At 40.8% G+C, this 22566-nt stretch overlaps 1 protein-coding gene across 1 annotated transcript in view; it reads right to left on the bottom strand.

The window, feature by feature from the left end:
* The window catches only part of MED17 (mediator complex subunit 17), a 30116-nt gene extending 18622 nt beyond the window's left edge, over positions 1-11494 (bottom strand). Inside the window, exons 1-8 of the mRNA XM_027531480.1 lie at positions 10940-11494; positions 7380-7546; positions 6448-6667; positions 4093-4229; positions 3918-4002; positions 3136-3288; positions 1440-1570; positions 171-355 (exon numbers count right to left, since the gene is read on the bottom strand). Coding sequence (XP_027387281.1) covers positions 171-355; positions 1440-1570; positions 3136-3288; positions 3918-4002; positions 4093-4229; positions 6448-6667; positions 7380-7546; positions 10940-11189 — 1328 coding nt within the window. The 5' untranslated portion in view covers positions 11190-11494. The remainder of the gene's footprint in view (positions 1-170; positions 356-1439; positions 1571-3135; positions 3289-3917; positions 4003-4092; positions 4230-6447; positions 6668-7379; positions 7547-10939) is intronic.
* Between the last annotated feature and the right edge of the window lie 11072 nt (positions 11495-22566).

The raw sequence follows: 22566 nt of genomic DNA, 5'->3' as shown, positions 1-22566 counted from the left end.
TAAGGCTTCCCCAAACTTGACAGGGCCATCGACAACCATAAACTCTTATACTGCAGTCACCTCCCTCTCCCTGGGAAAAAAGATTAAAGTATGCCAAAAATAATGTACATAAGGTAACATAAAGAAAAAAGGACTGCAGTTTCAAAGAAAGATAGTAACTTTGTCCTTACCTACTCCTCAGAAATATATGCTTTGCTTGTTTAATTATTTTTTCCAGAAGCCCTTCACTTGACTGTATTGAATTAATTTCATTTTTATCAAAAGCTTGAGGACCAGAAAGTCGCATTCTCTTGTGGCCGAAAGGTGCACTTGCTGGATGTGGCATCATAATGGAACTCAAGGTCTGTTTATGAAACTGTAACAAGAACAGCCATTTTCAACAGCCAATACCCACATATTAACTACACAATGTTCGATCAAATCATGGCTCAAAGTTTAGAAACACGAAAGCAATGTATTGGAAGCACATATAAAGGTAGTCTAGGCACACAGATAACATGTTAACATCTACTGCTGCTAAGTCACTTCAGTTGTGTCCGACTCTGTGCGACGCCATAGACGGCAGCCTACCAGGCTCCCCCGTCCCTGGGATTCTCCAGGCAAAAACACTGGAGTGGGTTGCCATTGCCTTCTCCAATGCATGAAAGTGAAAAGTGAAAGTGAAGTCGCTCAGTCGTGTCCAACTCTTAGCGACCCCATGGACTGCAGCCTACCAGGCTCCTCCGCCCATGGGATTTTCCAGGCAGGAATACTGGAGTGGGCTGCCATTGCCTTCTCCCAACATCTATTAGGCTATGCTAAGTGTGTTGCTAAAGAAAAGGGTCTCTCTCCAGCTGTCGTTAGTTTTTATGTTAAAACTTTTATAAAAAACAAAAATAAATATTCTTCAGTAAGTCCCATTGACAGAACACATGCAATCAGTAGATAGTTATTCTACTATATCCTGGATTAGAGGTTGTAAAACCTAGGTACAACAGAACCACCTTAGGAATATAAAAAAAGTACTGATCCTTGCACCATCACAACTAACTAGACCAGATCTTGGGGTGAGGCATGGGCGGATGGAATATATATTCTTATTAGAAGATTCTCAGGACAGTTCTAAATAACCTGTAAGTAGAATGTATCCTGAAATAATTCAAGTAATCCTGTTCATAGGCACTGGCAAGACATTTTCCGATTACCCAATCAGAATCAACCTTTAGCATGCATTTCTTACACCTCTCTATAAAACCTGTGGTAGAATAGAAGCTATGCTTGGCCACAGAGACCATATTCATATTCTCTGTGTTCCCTGAGCCCATAACAAGATCTTTCACAGCACAACTAGTGAATGTCATTGCTTTATGAATAACGAGGACTCAGCAGTGAGAAGGTTGTGTACTTTCACTGCTGTACGTACACTTAGCACAATGCAAAGAAAACATTTACTTCATTACCTCTCTAATCAGTAGATGCAAATTATGCTCTAGAACATAAAGATGGTCCTCTGGACTTTGCTTCTCAGTAGCAGATTTTGGGGATTTCTTATCATTTGAAGAATGGCACAAAGAAATAGATAACTGCAAGCCTATTTATAAAAATAAGTAGGATAGACATAAATTACCTATAATATGGAAAAGCACAAACTATTTTCATAAAGTATTATCACAGCCCATTTTCAAAAGATACATTCTGAACTTAAAGAGGAGGCTTTTGTGATTAACATTTTTACACCAAAATGACTAACCATGAATACGATAAACTACCATGTATTCAATTTCTACTGACTTATAATGTGGCTGCTGACCTTCAGCTATGGCTAAAGACAGGTGAACAGAAACTGTAATTTGTTACTTCTAGATTTTAAATTAAAAAATAAAACAGAGTTAATATCTGGTATTACTGACTAGAAGACCTTCCCTGTTCCCATGAGAATCAGGATGAAATTTTTCACTCCAGAAACCCATTCTCTTAACAAGATCTAAGAAGATACTCAGAATTTATGTAAAAAAACAAGTGGAGTTAATTAAAAATTGATCTCTTGTTAAATCTGTTTCTGAAAAATATTTTAAATCCAATTTCCATAAATTTAGGATATTATGGATATTTAATTAAGCATCTTCTAAATAGAAACACTAACTGACAAAGATACATGCACCCCAATGTTCATAGAAGGATTATACACAATTGCCAAGGTATGGAAGCAACAGATGAGTGGATAAAAAAGATGTGGTATATATAAATACAGTGGAGTACTACTCAGTCATAAAAAATGACATTTTGTCATATGCAACAACATGGATAGACTTAGAGAGTATTACGCTAAATGAAATTAGAGAAAGACAAATGTTGCACGGTATCACTTACAAATGGATTCTAAAAAATAAAACAAACTAGTGAATATAACAAAAAAGAAACAGACACACAGAGAACAAACTACTGGTTACTAGTGGGAAGAGGGAAGCAGGGAGGGGTAACATAGGGGCAGAGGATCAAGAATACACAAAAGACCTTGAAGAATACATCAAACGGTAAAACTACTTGTGATTACGAATGAGTTTTTTGCTTCTTGTGTTTTTTTTTTGTTTGTTTCCTATTATGCACATCTTAACTTTTAAGAAATGAATGTTATTTTTAAAACTTTTTTTAAAAAAGTAAAAACTATGTATAAAATAAGTTACAAGGATCTATATTCTATAACTATAAATGGAATACAATATTTAAAGATTGTAAATTGCTATGTTGTACACCTGAAACTTATACATCAACTATACCTCAATACAAAATTTAAAAATATTTTAAAATTAAGCATTTTCTAATTGACATCTCATCTAGATAATATGAGGACCTTAGGAAATCTTCTACAAATAGTGTTGGCATAGACACCTCAAAGCAACTGCTACCTAATAACAGGTTTGCTAGGGCAAACTTTAACAGATATTGTTTAAAGCCAGGAGTGACACCACTACACAGAACAGTCAGCAGTGCAGACTGGGCTGCACACTTTGCTGGCTGTTATGGCTGTTATTTGGGGCTGCACACTACTTCTCTGCTGTTACTATTCCTTCAACATACCCAAATTGCTACCCTCTTTGTCCTGGCCCCCAAATCACAAAGTTTTAATTATCACTCAAAAGGGTAGGCTGCACTTACTTGGGAAGGGCTGAGAGATAATCTGATTTTTCACCACAATGTGAGGGATCTGTGATTTAATTTGAACAGCTTCCCGGGAGAGCTGTGCAAAAATTTCTTTACATAAGAGAACATTTTGTGCTGCTTCTAATTTTGTCTGCCAATGTGGGGAACCTGAAAAACAGGGAACATGCGTACATAGTCATTACCCAATTGTTATTACTTTTTTAAGATTTGTGTTGAAGTAGGTCTTCATTGCAGGTCTTGGGCCTAGCTACCCTACAGCACGTGGGATCCTAGTTCCCTGACCAGGGATCAAATCTGTGTACCCCCTACTCCCAACCACTGAACCAGCAGGGAAGTCCCTTAATTACCTAACTATCTTAGGCATTAACTAGCTTAAATGATGATCTAAATACGCACAACAAAAGTTCAGAAAACTATGTATTACAGCATACCCTTTCCAAAATATAGAATTTTTTACTTATACACAGAGAAAAATGGTAAATAAGTTCAACCTTTCAAAAAAGACTGCACAGGAATTCCTTCGTGATCCTGTCATGAGGATTCTGCACTCTCACTACTGAGGGCCTGTGTTCAATTCCTGGTCAGAGAACTAAAATTTTACAAGGTGCATGGTGTGGCGAAAAAACAAAAGGACTGCACAGCTATTCACTAATAACTGATTAACAAATTATAAAGTCATATTTCCAATTGCTCTTATTTAAAGTACCTATTTTTCCTAACTATATTTACTTTTAGTCAGGGCAGACAAGACCAGAAGTTAGAGAACAGAACTATACCTGGTTTGGATTTAGGCAAAGGTCGTTTGAAGAGGTTAACTGTGCCAAGGTCACCTATGTCTGGAGCCTGTTTTTGAATTGAAACCTATGTGAAAATAATAACACAAAAATATGTTAGCTAATTAGCTTCTGGGCTATTAATAGGAAATTACTTGAAAAATACTTAGACAAATACCCTGATATATGCAGACCCTTCTAAATCACTAGGAATCTGGACATCAAGGGGACAGTAATCTTCAGGTATCTTCTTGTCTAGATCAATATCTGTATTCTTTATTACTTCAAATGTACCATGATGGGGAAACAGAGACCCTAATGGGATATTAAAAACAGGAAAATCAAAACAGTTAACATGTTTATTCAACAGAAATTACTGAGTATATAATAATATCTCACCTACATATCAGTGAAGTATACATTAAGTTCCCACCAAAAATGTGTGTTTCAGGGGTGTGGGGAGGAAGAGGCATGGTAAGCAAAAAGAAGAAAGGAAGCAGGAGAAAACAGCTATTTACCTTAAAAAAAAAAAATAACATGTCTTAGTCTAATGGTATCATTATAAGAACTCCACAGGCTATCCAAACTGTTTTATTCCAATGGAGTTTTGATAAAATGAATATAATTCTAGACTATATATACATATATATATTCACAGTAATATAAGTAATATAATCTACTTACACAGATTTAAACCTTGGAGACTAAACACTTCTGGAGCTCAGCCTCTGTAATAAGGTTGCGACTGAAGGGTTCTGAATTCAACAAGAGAAGGACAAAAAGATAGCATATACACCACTTTTTGTCAACCAACTCCTAGACTTTATGTGATGTCTTTGTATGTAGTGCATAAGTTTGAGATAGCTGCCCTGGACTGCTGAATTACCTAAGGAAGGTGTAGATAAATGTAACTGCTATATTATAATACAAAAAGATGCTCAAGATTTTCTTGCAATTAAAAACAGAATTTAATCAAATCCTCTTACAACACAAGTAACCGTTTCAGGTAAAGTTCTTATGCATAATTATTTGTTGAGAAGAGCTTACAATGTCCAGAGCCAGAAAAGTACTGCTTCTATAAACATCTATTAAAATGTAAAAATGTCTTTGTCATCTTAATTCATCTTCTGATGGAACTTTAGCATTAGAACTCAAAATGTCCCAATTCACATCAATACTAAGGCATACAGGTCCTTGAGTTAACCACTTCAAATTATATTCCTTTAATTTGAAGATACTCATGGCTTGCTCTGGAAATGAATCCTTTTCAAATATCACTCCACTACTGTTATCTCAGTGATTACAGCCAGTGCTCCTTGCTTTTTTTAATCCCTTGACACTCAAGAGCTTTTACCCCATTGAGCTGTGAATCTTACAAACTTTTACTGTACAGCTCCTCTGAATACACTTCAGCAGCTTAAAGACATTGCCACAATTGCTTTGAGAAACCTGCTATTACATATTATAGTTCAACAACAAAGAATTTATACCAGAAGATGTGAAGTCAAGACATCCAGCTTTGTTATATACTCCAACAAAATATATTCCTTAAGTTAGGGTTGCAGCCCTGGCTGAATGGAAAAAAAGGTGAAGTGTTTTCACCATTATATCTCTTTGCTGCCACTGCTGCTAAGCCGCTTCAGTCGTGTCCGACTCTGTGCGACCCCATAGACGGCAGCCCACCAGGATCCCCCGTCCCTGGGATTCTCCAGGCAAGAACGCTGGAGTGGGTTGCCATTTCCTCCTCCAATGCATGAAAGTGAAAAGTGAGAGTGAAGTCGCTCAGTCGTGTCTGACTCTTTGCAACCCCATGGACTGCAGCCTACCAGGCTCCTCCGTCCATGGGATTTTCCAGGCAAGAGTACTGGAGTGGGGTGCCACTGCTTTCTTACCCAGGAGTTAAAAACAGCTTACCAGACTTAAGGAAGAAAAACAGAATAAGAAAGAAAAGAAATGTTTCTTTTTTTCTTTTATGCTCAGTGTTTAAGGTACTGATCAAACTCCCCAGCTGAGGAGTCCAGTCCCGCCTCCTATTTCTGACTAAAACGTCAATTATGGTTCAGGGTGTGTTAGCACATAAACTCTATCTCTGAACTTTCTGTTAACTGAACCTAAAATTTTTTCAAATTAACTATATGTCTTTATATATGGCTGACTTCCCAGGTGGCACCAGTGGTAAAGAACCTGTCTGCCAATGCAGGAGACACAGGAAATGAAGATTCAATCCCTGGGTCAGGAAGATCCCCTGGAGTAAGAAATGGCAACCCATTCCAATATTTTTCCCTGGAAAATTTCATGGACAGAAGAGCCTGATGGGCTATACAGTCCTTGGGGTTGCAAAGAGACACGACTGAACCTACACACACATATAAGGCTATGATGAGAATAATTTGAGTTTTTTCAGGCTTATGTGTACAGAAATTAAAACTTCAAAATATAACATGTAATTGAGAGTATTATTATAAAAGAATCAACATTTATAGTTTTTAACAAACTATTGTTAAAAAGCAGAGTTTTTAACAGTTATCTATACCTGCACTTCTGTAGCTCAGATCTCCAAGAATTTTATCTCCAACTTTTCTAAGCTTCCAGTGTTGCCTCAATCTCAAAAGCTCAGAGTTGAAGTCTCTTTGTAGCTTGTTTTCCTGATTTTCAGTGACTGATTTTGTCAGTCTCTCTGCCCCCTTCAGTAGGATCTGTGCTGCTCCAGCAAGTGACTTCTTTTTAGATATTAACTGCAACGTCTGAGGATTCTATCAGAAACAATCCAGAAGTGTAGGGCTGTATTATTTTTAAATGCTTTTTTAAAATGATACATTTCCTCAAAAATAGAATACCTACTCAAGGGAAAATTAAAAAAGAAAAGCAAGGAGAAGGGAGAAAAGCACATAATGTTTAAAAGAATAATAACCTTAACCCACTTCTTTGGTCACTTGATAAGAGACTTATGCTAAACTAAAACACTACACCATCAGAACTTAACACTGCATAAACCTGGCCCAGCCTAGGTTAGGTTCCCCTCTCTGCACTGCCATTCCTCTCTTTATGTACGGCACTCTCCACATCACCCACAAGAACACCCTTTCAAGGCACTCATTTATACTTCAGAGAAAAGTCTGTAACTGGGAAACTGATGAGAAATCAAAACCTATGTATTATATATACATACATAAATATCCATAGTCACTATCAATCCATGCACTATCAATTCCAAAAAGCCAAGTTTAGTAGAAGTTTTCTGGCTGCATAAGAATCAAAATAATAAAGGTTCATAAAAAATGTCACAATTTTTTATCACATTACAGAACCTAATTTTGAGTTTTTGGAGAGCTTAAGACAGTCTTTAAAAGTTCATATGGACTTAATTTTGCATCTAAGGAAAAGGAAACAATAGACACACAGCCTAAAAGATGGTATTCAGACTTAATAAAATGGCACCATTATTCAATCAAAGCCCACAAATACCTGTTTTGGAGGAAGTGCATCCTGAGAGACAGGATCAAGAGTCATAAATTTTTTATCCCTAACAATACTAAGAACATCATAGAGAACACACATCTCTGTCAGGGCACTTCTCAAATTGTTCCTCACTGAATCCCAAGGCCAAAGGGAGGGTTGAAATTTCACCAATCCTAAAAAGTGAAAGAAAAAAATACCCAGATATTAGTTATAGATTCAAAAGTACTAAAAAAACAAGAAAAAAAGTACTAAAAGAAGAAATAATGAATTCTATTTCAAATTGTTCCCTCTTTTATCCCATTCACTCCACCCTTTCTATAATCTTTGTTAACATTTAAGTTGGCATTCCTACAATGGCAAAACTAATTCTAATTTCCTAAGTTAAATCTAATAGTAGTAGGCATTCAAATCTTTTAAAATCTAAGCAAGCCTTTTTAATAATCTTTTTTTTCTTCCAGCTTTTAAAACCTGAAGAATTGTTGAATTTTCAATACATAGAAAAGTACAAAACTACAAATGACCTATAACGGCAGCATTCTGATAGTAAACACTATTATCTTCCAACCTCTTAATCACTTTTAGGAATTAAATTTCATGTATAGATTCTCACCATAGAGAGTTCAAACAACAGAAATACAGAGTAAAAAGTGAAAGTTTTCCTTTATTCCCCACCCCTAATTCTCTCTCGTCCTGAGAGGCAATCACTAATAACTGTTGGGGTATCCCCATCCAAATTTTTTTTATGTAGTTATATACATATACTCCCAATTTTCCATTACTTGCTTCCCCTGCCCCTCAATATGTCCTAAAGACACCTTCACATCAGAATATAGAGCTACTTCATTCTTTTAACACTGTAAAATATTCTGGAGCATGCACTGTGTTCTCAGTCACTCAGTCATGTCTGAAGCATAGATATACAGTAAATTCAAGAATTCTCTGGCAGTCCAGTGGTTAGGACTCTGCTGTTCCTCTGCAGGGGGCCTGGCTTTGATCCCTGGTAGGGGAACTAGAAGGCAATGGACCCCACTCCAGTAGTCTTGCCTGGAAAATCCCATGCACGGAGGAGCCTGGTAGGCTACAGTCCATGCGGTCGCGAAAAGTCAGACACAACTGAGCGACTTCACTTTCACTTTTCACTTTCATGCCTTGAAGAAGGAAATGGCAACCGATTCCAGTGTTCTTGCCTGGAAAATCCCAGGGATGGGGGAGCCTCGTGGGCTGCCATCTATGGGGTTGCAGAGTTGGACACGACTGAAGTAACTTAGCAGCAGCAGCAGCAGGGGAACTAAGATCCCTGCAAGCTGTGCAATGTGGCCAAAAATAATAATAATAATTGAACAATGTACAGTGAATTTAACCATTTCTGTGTGATGGGCACATAGACTGGTTCCAACAATGCCAGTTTTGGCCTATTTTTTCAATGAACTGTCTTCCTTTCAGTTTGAAGGGACGCTGAATGTCAGGGATATTAACCGTTTGTGTGTCATATGTGTTGTATATACTTTCCCCAGCCTGTTATTTATCTTTTTACTTTGTGGCATCTTTTTCCATTACTATTGTTAAATTTTATGCAATTAATACACCTATCTTCTTTCATAGCATCTGTTTCCTATCTTGCTTAAGAAGGTCTCTCCTGGGATTTCCCTGATGGGCCAATAGCTAAGACTCTGCATTTCCAATGCAGGGGGCTCGGGTTTGATCCCTAGTCAGGGAACTAAATCCCACATACAACTAAGATCCAGCCCAGCTAAAAAAGTAAATAAACGGGGGGCGGGGGGGGGGGGGGGGGGAGGTCTTTCCTAGAGCCAAAGCTACATGATTATAACTTCTTTTCAATAATTTACCTTATTTTCTTCATCTTTATTTCAATCCTTATGGAAATATTTCTGTGTGAGGTTTGAGGCATTATTTACCAAATGGATCCCTAATTGTCCTAATACAGCTGGCTTGAAATGCTATCTTTAAATTCTGATTTACACAGAGTCTGTTCACATAACTAAATCAAGAACTGCTAGATTTTTTTTATTTTTGACAATAAGAATCCAAAACCATTCATACTTTTTCTATAACTAGTTTTATTTTCCCATTTACTATAATCCATTTATATAATCCATTTACTATATATATAGCATCCAGCGTAATCTTCTGTAAACAAAATCATCTGTCTACTTGAAATCTTTCAAAAGCTTTCAGCTGTCCTTCTAATAAAAGCCAAACTCATACAGTGGCTGACTGGATCTACGTGATTTGGCCTCTGCCTACCTCCTAGACCTTATCACATACTCCTGTCAATATAATCTCCTCTCAGTAAGAGTTAGTAACATCATGCATATTGCACATGGAAACACAGTGATTAGTTCAAAGTCACATAGCTAATACACGGCAGAACAGAGACCCGAACTCGAGGGCTCCTAACCAGGGTGCCACATTAGGGATGCTACCTGTTTGCAGGTCAGGAAGCAAAAGTTAGAACTGGACATGGAACAACAGACTGGTTCCAAATAGGAAAAGGAGTACGTCAAGGTTGTATATTGTCACCCTGCTTATTTAATTTATATGCAGAGAAACGCTGGGCTGGAAGAAGCACAAGCTGGAATCAAGATTGCCAGGAGAAATATCAATAACCTCAGATATGCAGATGACACCACCCTTATGGCAGAAAGTGAAGAGGAACTAAAGCTCCTCTTGATGAAAGTGAAAGAGGAGTGAAAAAGTTGGCTTAAAGCTCAACATTCAGAAAACGAAGATCATGGCATCTGGGCCCATCACTTCATGGCAAATAGATGGGAAAACAGTGGAAACAATGACTGACTTAATTTTTCTGGGCTCCAAAATCACTGCAGACGGTGACTACAGCCATGAAATTAAAAGACGCTTACTCCTTGGAAGGAAAGTTATGACCAACTTAGACAGCATATTAAAAAGCAGAGACATCACATTACTTTGCCAACAAAGGTCGGTCTAGTCAAGGCTATGGTTTTTCCAGTAGTCATGTATGGATGTGAGAGCTGGACTATAAAGAAAGCTGAGTGCTGAAGAACTGATGCTTTTTAACTGTAGTGCTGGAGAAGACTCTTGAGAGTCCCTTGGACTGCAAGGAGATCCAACCAGTCCATCCTAAAGGAGATCAGTCCTGGGTGTTCATTGGAAGGACTGATGTTAAAAGCTGAAACTCCAATACTTTGGCCACCTCACGCGAAGAGCTGACTCATTTGAAAAGACCCTGATGCTGAGAAAGATTGAGGGCAGGAGGAGAAGGGGACGACAGAGGATGAGATGGTTGGATGGCATCACGGACTCGACCGACATGGGTTTGGGTGGATTCCGGGAGTTGGTGATGGACAGGGAGGCCTGGCGTGCTGCGGTTCATGGGACACGACTGACCAAATGAACTGAACTGAAAACCCAAACACTCCCCCAGCGACAGCGTCTCAACGCTGTCTCTCAAGGAAACCTGCACAGACACGAGGACTGAGAGGCGAGCAGTGCCCAAAAGTGTCCGGACGCCGCCGCCCCACGCGGCCATGTCCACAGCACCTCACCGGGCGCGCCCGCGGCCTCACCTTCCTCGTCGTCCTGGTCAGCGCTGGACCCCGCGCCCGCCCAATCCTGCGCGTCGCCCTCGGCGCCGGCCGCCTCCTCCTCCTCGGAGCCGGAGCCCTGGCTGAAGTCGATCCGCTGAGCCAGGCGCGCCAGGTTCTGAGACATGGACAGAGGCTGCAGGTACGTCTCGGTGCCGTCCAGGCCCACCTCCTGGACCTGCTTCTCGCAGGCCGACTCGATGCTGATCCGCACAGCGCGCACCCCAGACATGCTGGCGGCGTCGGCTCGGCGCCCGCACCAGGCGACAACCGAAGGAGGGAGTTGGAGCGCCTCAGGGCACCCAGGACCGCGGCGCAGGGGAAGCGCGCGAGGAGACCGAGCGCGGCTCCAGGTCTGCAAACAAAGCCCCCACCGGACGCTTTCCCACAATGCACCGCAGGCCCCAGCCCTCACCCCGTCCCGGCTCGCAGTCTCGCGGGAGGAAAGCGGCCGCCGCGGGGCCCAGACTTCCGGCCGCGCGCCTGGGTTGAATCCGGCTGCGGCGCGCGGAAGAGCTTCTCGGTCTGTGAAAGGCGTGGCCGGCCGCGGGAAGGCGGGATCCCAGCGGTCTTCCTCCGTTTTAACTGTTGCTTGTTGGAAAGTGATGGAGGAAGGCAGGAAGAAGTCGGCCGAAAACGAATAGGGAAAAGGAGATGAATGGGTCCCTGCATCTTAGCAACGAGAGGCCCTCCGAGAGTGCGGAGATGTGAGGAGAAACGACGGATCTGAAGACTTGTAAAATCTCATCAGACAAGTCTAAAGAGTTATAAAATAAGGGTGTAGTTTGAGGAAAACAATGAATTGTGTTTAAAGCACAGTTATAAAATTTATAAAATTACACTGCATAATTAGTTTATTATCTAAACTCCCGTAGTAGTAAACTCTAGGATGGCAACAATCTCAGGCATGTAATATGCGCATAATATTAATTTTATGCCTGACTGAAAGTAATATATGTACGGTTAAAGAGCAGTGATGTAACTTAAGTCTCCGAGTTCCTAAGAAAGTGTCTCATCAGTAGTATTTCCACTGGGAATTATGAAGGGGGACAAGGAATTCTTTCGTTACAAAACTATTTAACTGAAGGAATTGTGTATATCATTTATCACGGGCCTTTCCAAGTTTTGTGCTAAGTTTAAGTGTTTAAGTTTTAAACTTTTTCTAAGGTACTTAGGAAAATATGGTTGCCATGGTATCAGTCTGCTTAAGTAATACATGTGTGTGTTGGGGGGTTCTGTGAATTTTCAAGGGAGGAACCTATTTTTGCAAGCTCAACTGATATTGCTGGACAATCATGTTTGAGAATTACTGTGCTTACTCTTTATACATAAGTTTGTAAAAGGTTTTAATACCTTGTTTCAAAATTTGATTAATATTTATCATGGAGTCTATTTGTGCCAGTAACTGCTAAGTGTGCTAAACATTTTTCATTTAATCTTTATAAGGTGCTCATACTTCTGCGGTTTGGCTGGGGCAACTGCTGTCTCAGCTGGACTGGACCTGAGGGTCCCTTGGTCTAAGCTGGGCTCAGCTGGTTGATTCTGTTAGGGGAAACACACTCATTGAAACCGCCCACCCTGGCCAGTCACCATAGTAACAATTGCATACGTTATTTTAGGACAGGAGGTCCTGCTAAGGAACAGGGAACTAATAAGCCACCACCCACAGGAAAAGTTTGGAAAAGTTCAAAAGGAGATACCACATGTCCAACCACCTCCCAGAATCCTCTCTGGCATCCATCTTGGCAGAACAAGGCGTGCACCACCAGGAAGGACTCTGAGTCAGAATGATTGGCTAAGGACAACCCAGAAATTAATCCCATCACCATAAAACCCGAGACTGCAAGCCATGCGGCAGAGCTGTTCTCCTAGGTTCCCATACCCTACTGCTCTCCACCTGGGTGCCCTTTCCCAATAAAATCTCTTGCTTTGTCAGCAAGTGTGTCTCCTTGGACAATTCATTTCTGAGTGTTAGACAAGAGCCCAGTTTCGGGCCCTGGAAGGGATCCCCATTCCTGCAACAGTTCTAATTCCAGTTATAGATCTACAGATTATTCGGAAGGCTTTGTGCCATATCTCTCATTGTACTAGCAAGCTGGTCAGGATATGTTCTTTCCATGGAAACAGTAGAGATACAAGATCTAAGCCTTGCTTCCATTATATATCCAAAATCCACAAGTACTATGGCCAAACCCAAAAGTCAAAGATGGAAGAGGACTTATATTCAGCCTTTTTAGTTGCAGAAGCTGAAGACTTGCAAAGAAAAGGGTGTGGATAATGGGAGGAACAGGGCCAACAACCTATCACATATGGAAAATAATACAGTTGCACCCTTATGTCAAATCCTAAATAAAAATAAATTCCAAATGGATTAATGAGCTAAGTGTGAAAGACGGTGAAGTCTTGGAACTTCCCTGGTGATGCAATGCTTAAGAATCCTCCTGCCAATGCAGGGGTCATGAGTTTGATCCCTGGTTCAGGAAGATTCTACATGCCACGGAGCAACTAAGTCCATGCTTCACAACTACTGAGCCTGTGCTCTAGAGCCCGAGAGCCACAACTACTGAACCCCCAAATTGCAATTGCTGAAGCCCGCGCCCTAGAGCCTGTGCTCTGCAAAAAGAGAAGCCACAACAATGAGAAGCCCACACACCACAACTAGAGAGTAGCCCCCAGTCTCTGAAGCAGGGAAGCCCAATAGCAGCAAGGAAGACCTAGTGCAAACCAAATTATAATTAAGTTAAACACACACACAAAAACAGTGACGTGTTCTGCACATTTGGATACATATGAAACTAAGATCTGCTTAGAGGGAAGTATATTTGTCAGATTTTGAGGGTTCATGGAACTCAGATCTCCCAAAGGGAAGAACTGCACCCCCTACCATCTTTTAGGACCTAAGAGGGAGAGCTTGCATTCAGATGTGGCCTGAATTTTATTTAAAAGGAAACCCGGCCCCACCCCAGCTGGATCTCTGATTACAATCAGTCTTTCCTCTGCCTAACAAAAGTGGAAATCCTCACTGCTGGAAGATTAATTTAGTAGTAGTAGTATTAAGTCGTGAAATAGTGGCTGAAACCAAAAACAAAAACCCATAGTCAGGAACATATTCATGGATGATCAAAACATTGGAGATGGGAGGCAAGGACTTTAACAGATTAGTATGTTAACAAAAATAGAGGAAAATGGACAAAATGAATGAAAAGATGGGGTTTCAATAGAAAAATTTGTCTATTAAGAAGAGAATCAAAATATACATTCTAGACTAAAAGTAATGTTTTTTAATTTTTTTTTTTTTTTTGCTATGGATCATTTTAAAAGTCTTTATTGATTTTGTTACAATATTGCTTCTGTTTTTATCTTCTGATTTTTTGGCCAAGATTACGTTCTGGTTTTTTGGTCATGAGGCATGTGAGATTTTAGCTCCCCAACTTGGGGCTGAACCCACACCCCTCTGCACTGGAAGGTGAAGACTCAACCATTGGACCACGAGGGACATCCCCAAAGTAACCGAAATTAATGGTTTATAAGGTGGCACTTTGGTAAAGAACCCACCTGCCAAATACCGGAGACCTAAAAAGACTTGGGGAGAAGGCAATGGCACGCCACTCCAGTACCCTTGCCTGGAAAATCCCGTGGACAGAGGAGCCTGGTGCGTTGCAGTCCATGGGGTCCCTAGGAGTCAGACACGACTGAGTGACTTCACTTTTACTTTTCACTTTCCTGCATTGGAGAAGGAAACGGCAACCCACTCCAGTGTTCTTGCCTGGAGAATCCCAGGGACGGGGGAGCCTGGTGGGCTGCCGTCTATGGGGTCACACAGAGTCGAACATGACTGAAGTGACTTAGCAGCAGCAGCAGCAGCAAAAAGACTTGAATTCGATCCCTGGGTCATGAAATCCCCTGGAGGAGGGCATGGCAACCCACTCCAGTATTCTTGCCTGGAGAATCCCATGGACAGAAGAGCTTGGTGGTGCATCCATGGGGTTGCAAAGAATTGGACACGACTGAAGTGACTTAGCACAAGATAAGTTTACTAGGAGATCTGACATAGCACAGAACAAGATTAGTGAACTCATAGTTTGGTCAATGAAAAAACCCAAAACATAGAACAGAACAGATTGTAAGATAACTTGGGATACACTTTCAAAATTCTTACAGACATTAAAAGGCTAATGTAAAAAAAAAAAAAAGCTAATAAAGGGAATATTGTGAATAGCACCCCTTTTCCTGCTTCTTGCCACAAATACCAGTTTTTCTTAGTTTTGCTGCTAAGTCACTTCAGTCGTGTCCAACTCTGTGCGACCCCATAGACGGCAGCCCACCAGTCTCCCCCGTCCCTGGGATTCTCCAGGCAAGAACACTGGAGTGGGTTGCCATTTCCTTCTCCAATGCATGAAAGTGAAAAGTGAAAGTGAAGTCGCTCAGTCATGTCTGACTCTTAGCGACCCCATGGACTGCAGCCTACTAGGCTCCTCCATCCGTGGAATTTTCCAGGCAAGAGTACTGGAGTGGGGTGCCATTGCCTTCTCCATTCTTAGTTTTAGTGCCCTCTTAATATCCCAGGCTGTAATGTAGTTCTTCACAACTGGGGCCACCCTCCAGTTATGAAGAACTACATTTCTCTTGAAGCACCAAGAGAAAAGAGACAGAAAAACGCGACCCCAAGAAGTCCATTTCCTGACTCCTCTGGGATCATTTTTCTCTTGCTCTGTTAGGTAACAGCTCCACTAAAACCACCGATGCAGCGGTGCTGCTCTGACTGCACCGGGGTAAAGCCTTTGGGCAGAGCCAAGAGATAGAAAAAGAACAAGAGAAAAATGGAGACTTTCACACTGTGGCCTGCTGGGACCCCCTTTCCTGCTTCTCTAGCCAAAATGAACTGTCTCTTGGGAGTTTTTGGACTTCCCTGGTGGCTCAGACGGTAAAGCGTCTGTCTATGATGTTGGAGACCTGGGTTTGATCCCTGGGTTGCGAAGATCCCCTGGAGAAGGAAATGGCAATCCACTCCAGTACTATTGCCTGGAAAATCCCATGAACAGAGGAGCCTGGTAGGCTATAGTCCATGGGGTAGTAAAGAGTCGGACACGACTGAGCAACTTCATGTTCATGTTGGGAGTTTTTGCTGTCCATGCCCCTTGCATTGTTCTGTGACCCAGTCTGCCTTGGATAAAAGAGGAGAGAAAAATCAGGAAACTCATCATCAGTATTGTTCATTTTTCAAGTTTGGACTTCCTTCTTCAACCATTCAGTCAAAATGGTTTAATTTTCAGCAGTCTTCTGGGAATTGCTGTCTGCATTTTGTTCAAAGTTTTGTATTTTGTAATTGTTGAAGAAATAGGCTGCTGTGGGCTTATTCCATCTTGGCCAGCACCAGAAATTCATGTGTTCTTTAGTAAATTTATTTTTGTGTTTGTGAGATGAAGTTTCCTCTATAATGTACAATACATTACAGAGTAATACTAATAGGACTTACCGTACTTTAACTATTTGTTCATATGTCAGTCAGTGTCTGCTCCTGCATCCCTGGTACAGTGCTTTGGCATGTGGATGATGTTCATAAAATTGACATTGAATGAGCAATAGAACATGACATACAGAGGCTTCACAGAGAATCTCAAAGGAAGCTGGGCTTTTAAAACCAGAAGGAAATGAGTGTCTGCTTTTAGGTATCTGTTCTAGTGGCACATGTTAGATTGTTAATGTAACTGACCTAAGCATTGCTTGCATGCTAAGTCACTTCAGTCGTGTCCAACTCTGCAGCCCCATGGACTGTAGCCCACCAGGCTCCTCTGTCCATGGGGATGTTCCTGGCAAGAGTACTGGAGTTAGTTGCCATGACCTCCTCCAGGGCATCTTCCCTGGAGTGTAAGTTTAAACCTAGGGATCGAACCCACGTCTCCTGCATGTCAGGCAGATTCTTTACCACTGAGCCACTGGGGAAGCCAACCCAAGCATTACTGTAAACTTAAATTAGTTTTTCTTGCCACACTTAATACACTTCAGAAAAACACAATGTTTCAGACAAATGGGACATATCAAGAGAAATGGGCCATAGGTAGAAGTTCCAGGAATACTAACCATGTATTTGACCAATGAATGAATATACCAGATTTTCTGTAGAAAACTCAGTATTTAATATTTTATTACTTTAGTCACATAATTGCCTTTGTAGTGTCAGATTGTGTTCTTATTTTAGGTTTGGAAAGGTGATGTAAATGTATCTGATCTCCAAGCTCTTTGAACTGAAAATCACAAAACTTTTTAGCTGAAACCCCTAACAGAATGTAACTTCAGAAATGTATGCAAAAATAGAAATTAAAAGGATGAAATAAATATGTAAAGGCATTCTAATATTCCTGCACCACTTGGGATGTCCTTTGCAGTTGCCGTGGTTCTTGCACCCCTCTTTGGAGAGCACTGATGGAGAGGGAAAGGCGGTTTTCACACACTCATCAGGGGAAGAGGCTCCAGACCCTTTCAGAGGACAACTCCCTGCTCCCGCCCCCATGCCATAAGAAATCTGATGAGAAGCAGCTTGCGAGTAGGACTGCAGCTAATTCACTCTAGAACTGCTTTAATGTTGCAGGGGTTCTCAGCTCAGGTCCTTAAGGCAAATCTAGAACTCCCCACCAGGCAGGTTTGTAGGACAGTTCACTTCTCCCAAGGGCTGTAATGCCTAAGTAACTCAATCCCCCTCACAGCTTTGTTAGAACAGGTTCTTAGTGGCTGTGCTGTTTCACACTTCACTGTTCTCACTCACTGCATATAGAACCCCCTGCTTATTTTATTTTATTTTTTTTACCCCCTGCTTATTAATCCTCTTCTTTCAGGGCCAAATCCTCTTCACCCTTTATCTACACTTCTTTTGAGTTTTTATGTCACCGCATCAGGACAGACACTTAAAAAGCTGACTTGTCATTTCATTCATAATTTGTCCCATAGGAATTCACTAATATCTAAGATCCATTGGTATATCATGACCCATTCTTTCTTAAAACAGATATTCCAGTACATTTCATAGGAAAACATCACATAGTATATTGCCATTGATATTTTATCAGTCTTTCCAAAGGCAAATAAAATATTCTTACCCAGCATAGTCCTCTCTCTATTACTGTCCACCACTTCCCACATGTCATAAATGCAGGCCACTGAACATGCAAAGGATAACTCCTTCAGGAAAAAAGTCATATATAAGAATAGGATAGCAATGTGTCAGAAAAAAGTCTAATCCAGTCAAGAAAACAAAAGGGAAGTATTTAATTTGAAAATAATTGAATATTAATTACCAAGTCACCATAATTCTTTAGTATAAACTGAAAAATATTTTAAGAAAATGCATGAAAAATTAAGTACAAAAGAAAATACTTTTAAAACAGAGATTCACAATACTGTCCTTAACTTTATATTTGTCAAAAAGAAGATAACAACAAACACCTGTGTTTTCACACCCAGCTTCATAACGACTACTGATATAGCTGAAGCTCCTTTGTGCTCTTCCTAGCTCACTTCTCCCTTCCTCCTAGAAATAACCACTCCTTGTCATTTCTTTGTATTTATTTTTAAAGTTAGCCACCTACTGCTGTGTAACAAAGCATCCCCAAAGTCACAGGCTTACAACAGTAATCACTCATACTTGAAGATTCTTTATGTCCTGAAGGTTAGCTGGGCTTCCATCCTCTTGGCCTTTCTTGTTAACTCTTCAGTACCTTCAAGAAGATATGTTTTATGTTTTGAAGCTTTTAAAATTATCTTTAGTGAGATGATTCATCTGAATTATCTAATCTATTATTACTGGAAATAGAAATCTTAAATTTAACAGTGACCCCTGGGGACTTCCCTGGTGGTGCAGTGCTAAAACTCTGCACTCCCAGTGCAGGAGGCCAGGGTTTGATGCCTGGTTGGGTAACTGGATCCCACACGCATGCCACTGCAAATAAGACGGAGTGCAGCCAGTAGCCATTGGTTTTTCTGCCAAATACCAGTTCATAATTTCAGCCTATTTTTCTACTAGAAGTTCCTCTTTTTCTTATTGACTTGTAGATGTTAATGCATCCTGAATAGTTCAGTTCAGTTCAGTCACTCAATTAAGTCTGACTCTTTGTGACCCCATCATGTCCATTGAGTCAGTGATGCCATCCAACTATCTCATCCTCTGTCGTCCCCTTCTCCTCCTGCCTTCAATCTTTCCTGCTGCTGCTGCTGCTGCTAAGTCGCTTCAGTCGTGTCCGACTCTGTGCGACCCCATAGACGGCAGCCCACCAGGCTCCCTGTCCCTGGGATTCTCCAGGCCAGAACACTGGAGTGGGTTGTCATTTCCTTCTCCAGTGCAGGAAAGTAAAAAGTGAAAGTGAAGTCGCTCAGTCGTGTCCGACTCTTAGCGACCCCATGGACTGCAGCCTACCAGGCTCCTCCATCCATGGGATTTTCCAGGCAAGAGTACTGGCATGGGGTGCCATTGCCTTCTCCACAATCTTTCCTAGCATCAGGGTCTTCTCCAAGGAGTCAGTTCTTCACATCATGAATTTAATCAGCTATATTTTGAAAATATATTCTCCTAGTCTGTGGTTTGTTTTCTTCCTAAGTTACCATTTGACCAACAAGTGTTACATTTTAATGTTGTCAGATCAGATTTATTTATATTTTATATAGTCTGTGCCTTATGTTGTTTAGAAAATCTTTTCATGCCCTTAGGTCATAAAGATACCTCCCATATTTTCTTCTAAAACTTTAAAAGTTTTCTTGTTCACCTGTAGGTCTTTAATTTGCCAGGCATTGAGTTCAATCCGGTTTGGTTTCTCCACATTAATGACTGGGTGTGCCAGCACTCTGTGGACACATTCTCCTTTCCCTATCGATCTGCTGCATCAGAAAAATCAAGCATCTGCACATGTGAGGACCTGCTTTTGCTCTTGGTTTGACTGTCCTCACTGTACTGAAACCACACTGTCTTACTTAAATAGTAAGTTTAAAGATGTTGCTATCTTTCAAATATCCCTGATCTTGCTATCTTGAAAATCGTCTTTGCTTATCTTGGCCCTTTGCTTTCCCATATATTTTTAAATGAACTGGTGAGGTTCTATCAAAAGCCCTACTGGGACTAGACTGACATTGAATTTATAGATTTGAGAAGAACTGATACTTCTAGAGATTACGTCTTCCTAGATGTAACTGTTTTTATTTCTTTGCATTTTCAACAATTTTATAATTTTCTCCATAAAGGTTATATGTAATTTTTGTTAAAAATACTGCTGTGTACTTTTAGTAACATGTAATTGGTATCTTTTTCAAATTTACTTTTTTGTTTTGGCTGCACCACTGCCGGATCTTAGTTCTTCAACTAGGGATCAAATCTGGGCCATTGGCACTGAGAGCACAGAGTCTTAACCACTGGACTGCCGGGGAATTTCTTCCAAATTTTATTTTTAACCATTTTTTTTTGTTGGTATGCAGAAATACAACTCATTACTGTATATTGATTTTTACATTTAGAAACTTTATTTCTATTGAAGTATAGATACAATAGTGTATTAGTTTCAGGTGTACAGCAAAGTGATTGAGTTATATACATTTTTTTCTCAGATTATTTTCCATTATAGTTCCCTTTGTTATACAGTAAATTCTTGTTGCTCATCTATTTTATGTGTGTGTGCTAAGTCATTTCAGTCCTGACTGACTTTGTGCAATGCTGTGGAATGTAGCCTGCCAGGCTCGTCTGTCCATGGGATACTCCAGGCAAGAATACTGGAGTGGATTGCCATTTCCTCTGCCAGGGATGCCATGCTCTTCCCCACCCAGGGATCGAACCTGTCTCTTACATCTTCTGCATTGGCAAGTGGGTTCTTTACTATTAGTACCACCTGGGAAGCCCATATCTGTTCCCATACGCCCACACTCCCACACTCCCCCACCCCACCCCCACTCCCTTTCCCCTTTGGTAAATAACTGTATGTTTTCTGTCTATGAGTCTGTCCCTGTTTTGTATATAGATTTTTCGTATTACTTTTTAGATTCCACATTTAAGTGGTATTTAATATTTGTCTTTCTCTGACTTATTTTACATACTACGATATTCTCTAGGTCTATCCATGTTGCTGCAAATGGTAATATTTCATCTTTTTTATGGCTGAATAATATTTTTATTTGGACTTCCCTGGTGGCTCAGTGGTAAAGAATCTACCTGCCAATGCAGAAGCCATGGGTTCAGTCTCTGGATCAGGAAGATCCCCTGGAGAAGGAAATGGCAACCCACTCCAGTACTCTTGCCTGGAAATCTCCATGGACAGAGGCGCCTGGCAGGCTACAGTCCATAGGGTTACAAAGAATCAGACATGACTTAGCGACTGAACAACAATAATATTTATATTCAGGAAACTCTTTGAACTCAGTCTGATAATATAACTATAGATTCTCTTGGGTTTTTCAAGAGGTCAACCATGTTTTCTGCTGAAAAATTGATTTTTTGCTTCCTTTTCAGTTGTTATACCTCTTCTTGTCTTTTTTTCCTGGTTGAAACTCCAATAGTTAATGATATTGGGCATCCTTGTCACATTCCTAAAGTGAATATGGTATTAACATAATTTTGCAAATACCTATATCTAGCTAGCATTTAAAAAATTGCTTCTCAGAATATGCACTAGATGTTAGCTTCATGGAGTTCAGGTGATCCTACTTTGTTCACAATGGCCTCTTTGCTGTTTCTTGAAACTACCAAGCTCTCTTCTGGCTGAACCTTTAAATCTGCCAGAAAGGATGTTTCTCCGAATAACCTCATGGCTCACTCTCTCATTTTTTCAGGACTTCGCTCAAATGTCTCTTTATCGGCAGCTTTCCCTGATCTCTCTCTATAAAATGTGTAACAGTCTGATTCCACTTCTGATGTTTGATTGCTGACAGATATTAAGCCTTACCCCTATTCTTCCTCCCCTTCTGCCCCCAGGTTTGTGTGATAAGAAAGCCTGGCTGTGGGCTTCCCCGAGTGGCTCAGTGATAAAGAATCCTCCTGCCAATGCAGGAGACACGAGTTCGATCCCTGGTCTGGGAAGATCCCACATGCCGCAGAACAACTAAGCCTGTGCACTGCAACTATTGAGCCTGTGCTCTAGGGCCCTGCAGCTGCAACTTCTGAGCTCACGTGCAGCAACTACGGAAGCCTGTGTGCCCCAGAGCCTGTGCGCCACAACAAGAGAAGCCACCGTGATGAGAAGCCAGACACTGCAACTGGAGAGTAGCCCCTGCTCGCTAGCGCAGCAATGAAGATCCAGCACAGCCAAAACTAAATAAATAAAACAAATAAAATTATTATTAAAAAAAAAAGCCTGACTCCTTCTTGCTTTGACACCTGTGGAAAATTCAAACTGCATGCACAACCATCACCCTGAACTGACCTGCTAACCATTATAAAACCCCCAAGCCAGTCTTCTCTCCCTGTTCTCACAGGCCGTTTTTGGACTTGCTTGGGAGCTGCCCTGCTACTCCAGAAAGCCTCATTATGGGAATCATGAAGTCTTTTGGACCCCCTTGGTGTGTGTGTGACTTCGTCATTCTCAACGACTGAGCTGGGTGTGGAGTCCACCTTTTCTCAGCGTGGGATGCCCATAACAAAA

Source organism: Bos indicus x Bos taurus, chromosome 29 (assembly GCF_003369695.1).
Source record: "Bos indicus x Bos taurus breed Angus x Brahman F1 hybrid chromosome 29, Bos_hybrid_MaternalHap_v2.0, whole genome shotgun sequence".
NCBI classification, from domain to species: Eukaryota; Metazoa; Chordata; class Mammalia; order Artiodactyla; family Bovidae; genus Bos; species Bos indicus x Bos taurus.
The sequence above is the reverse complement of the archived record's forward strand: the minus strand, read 5'-3'. Positions and strand labels throughout refer to the sequence as shown.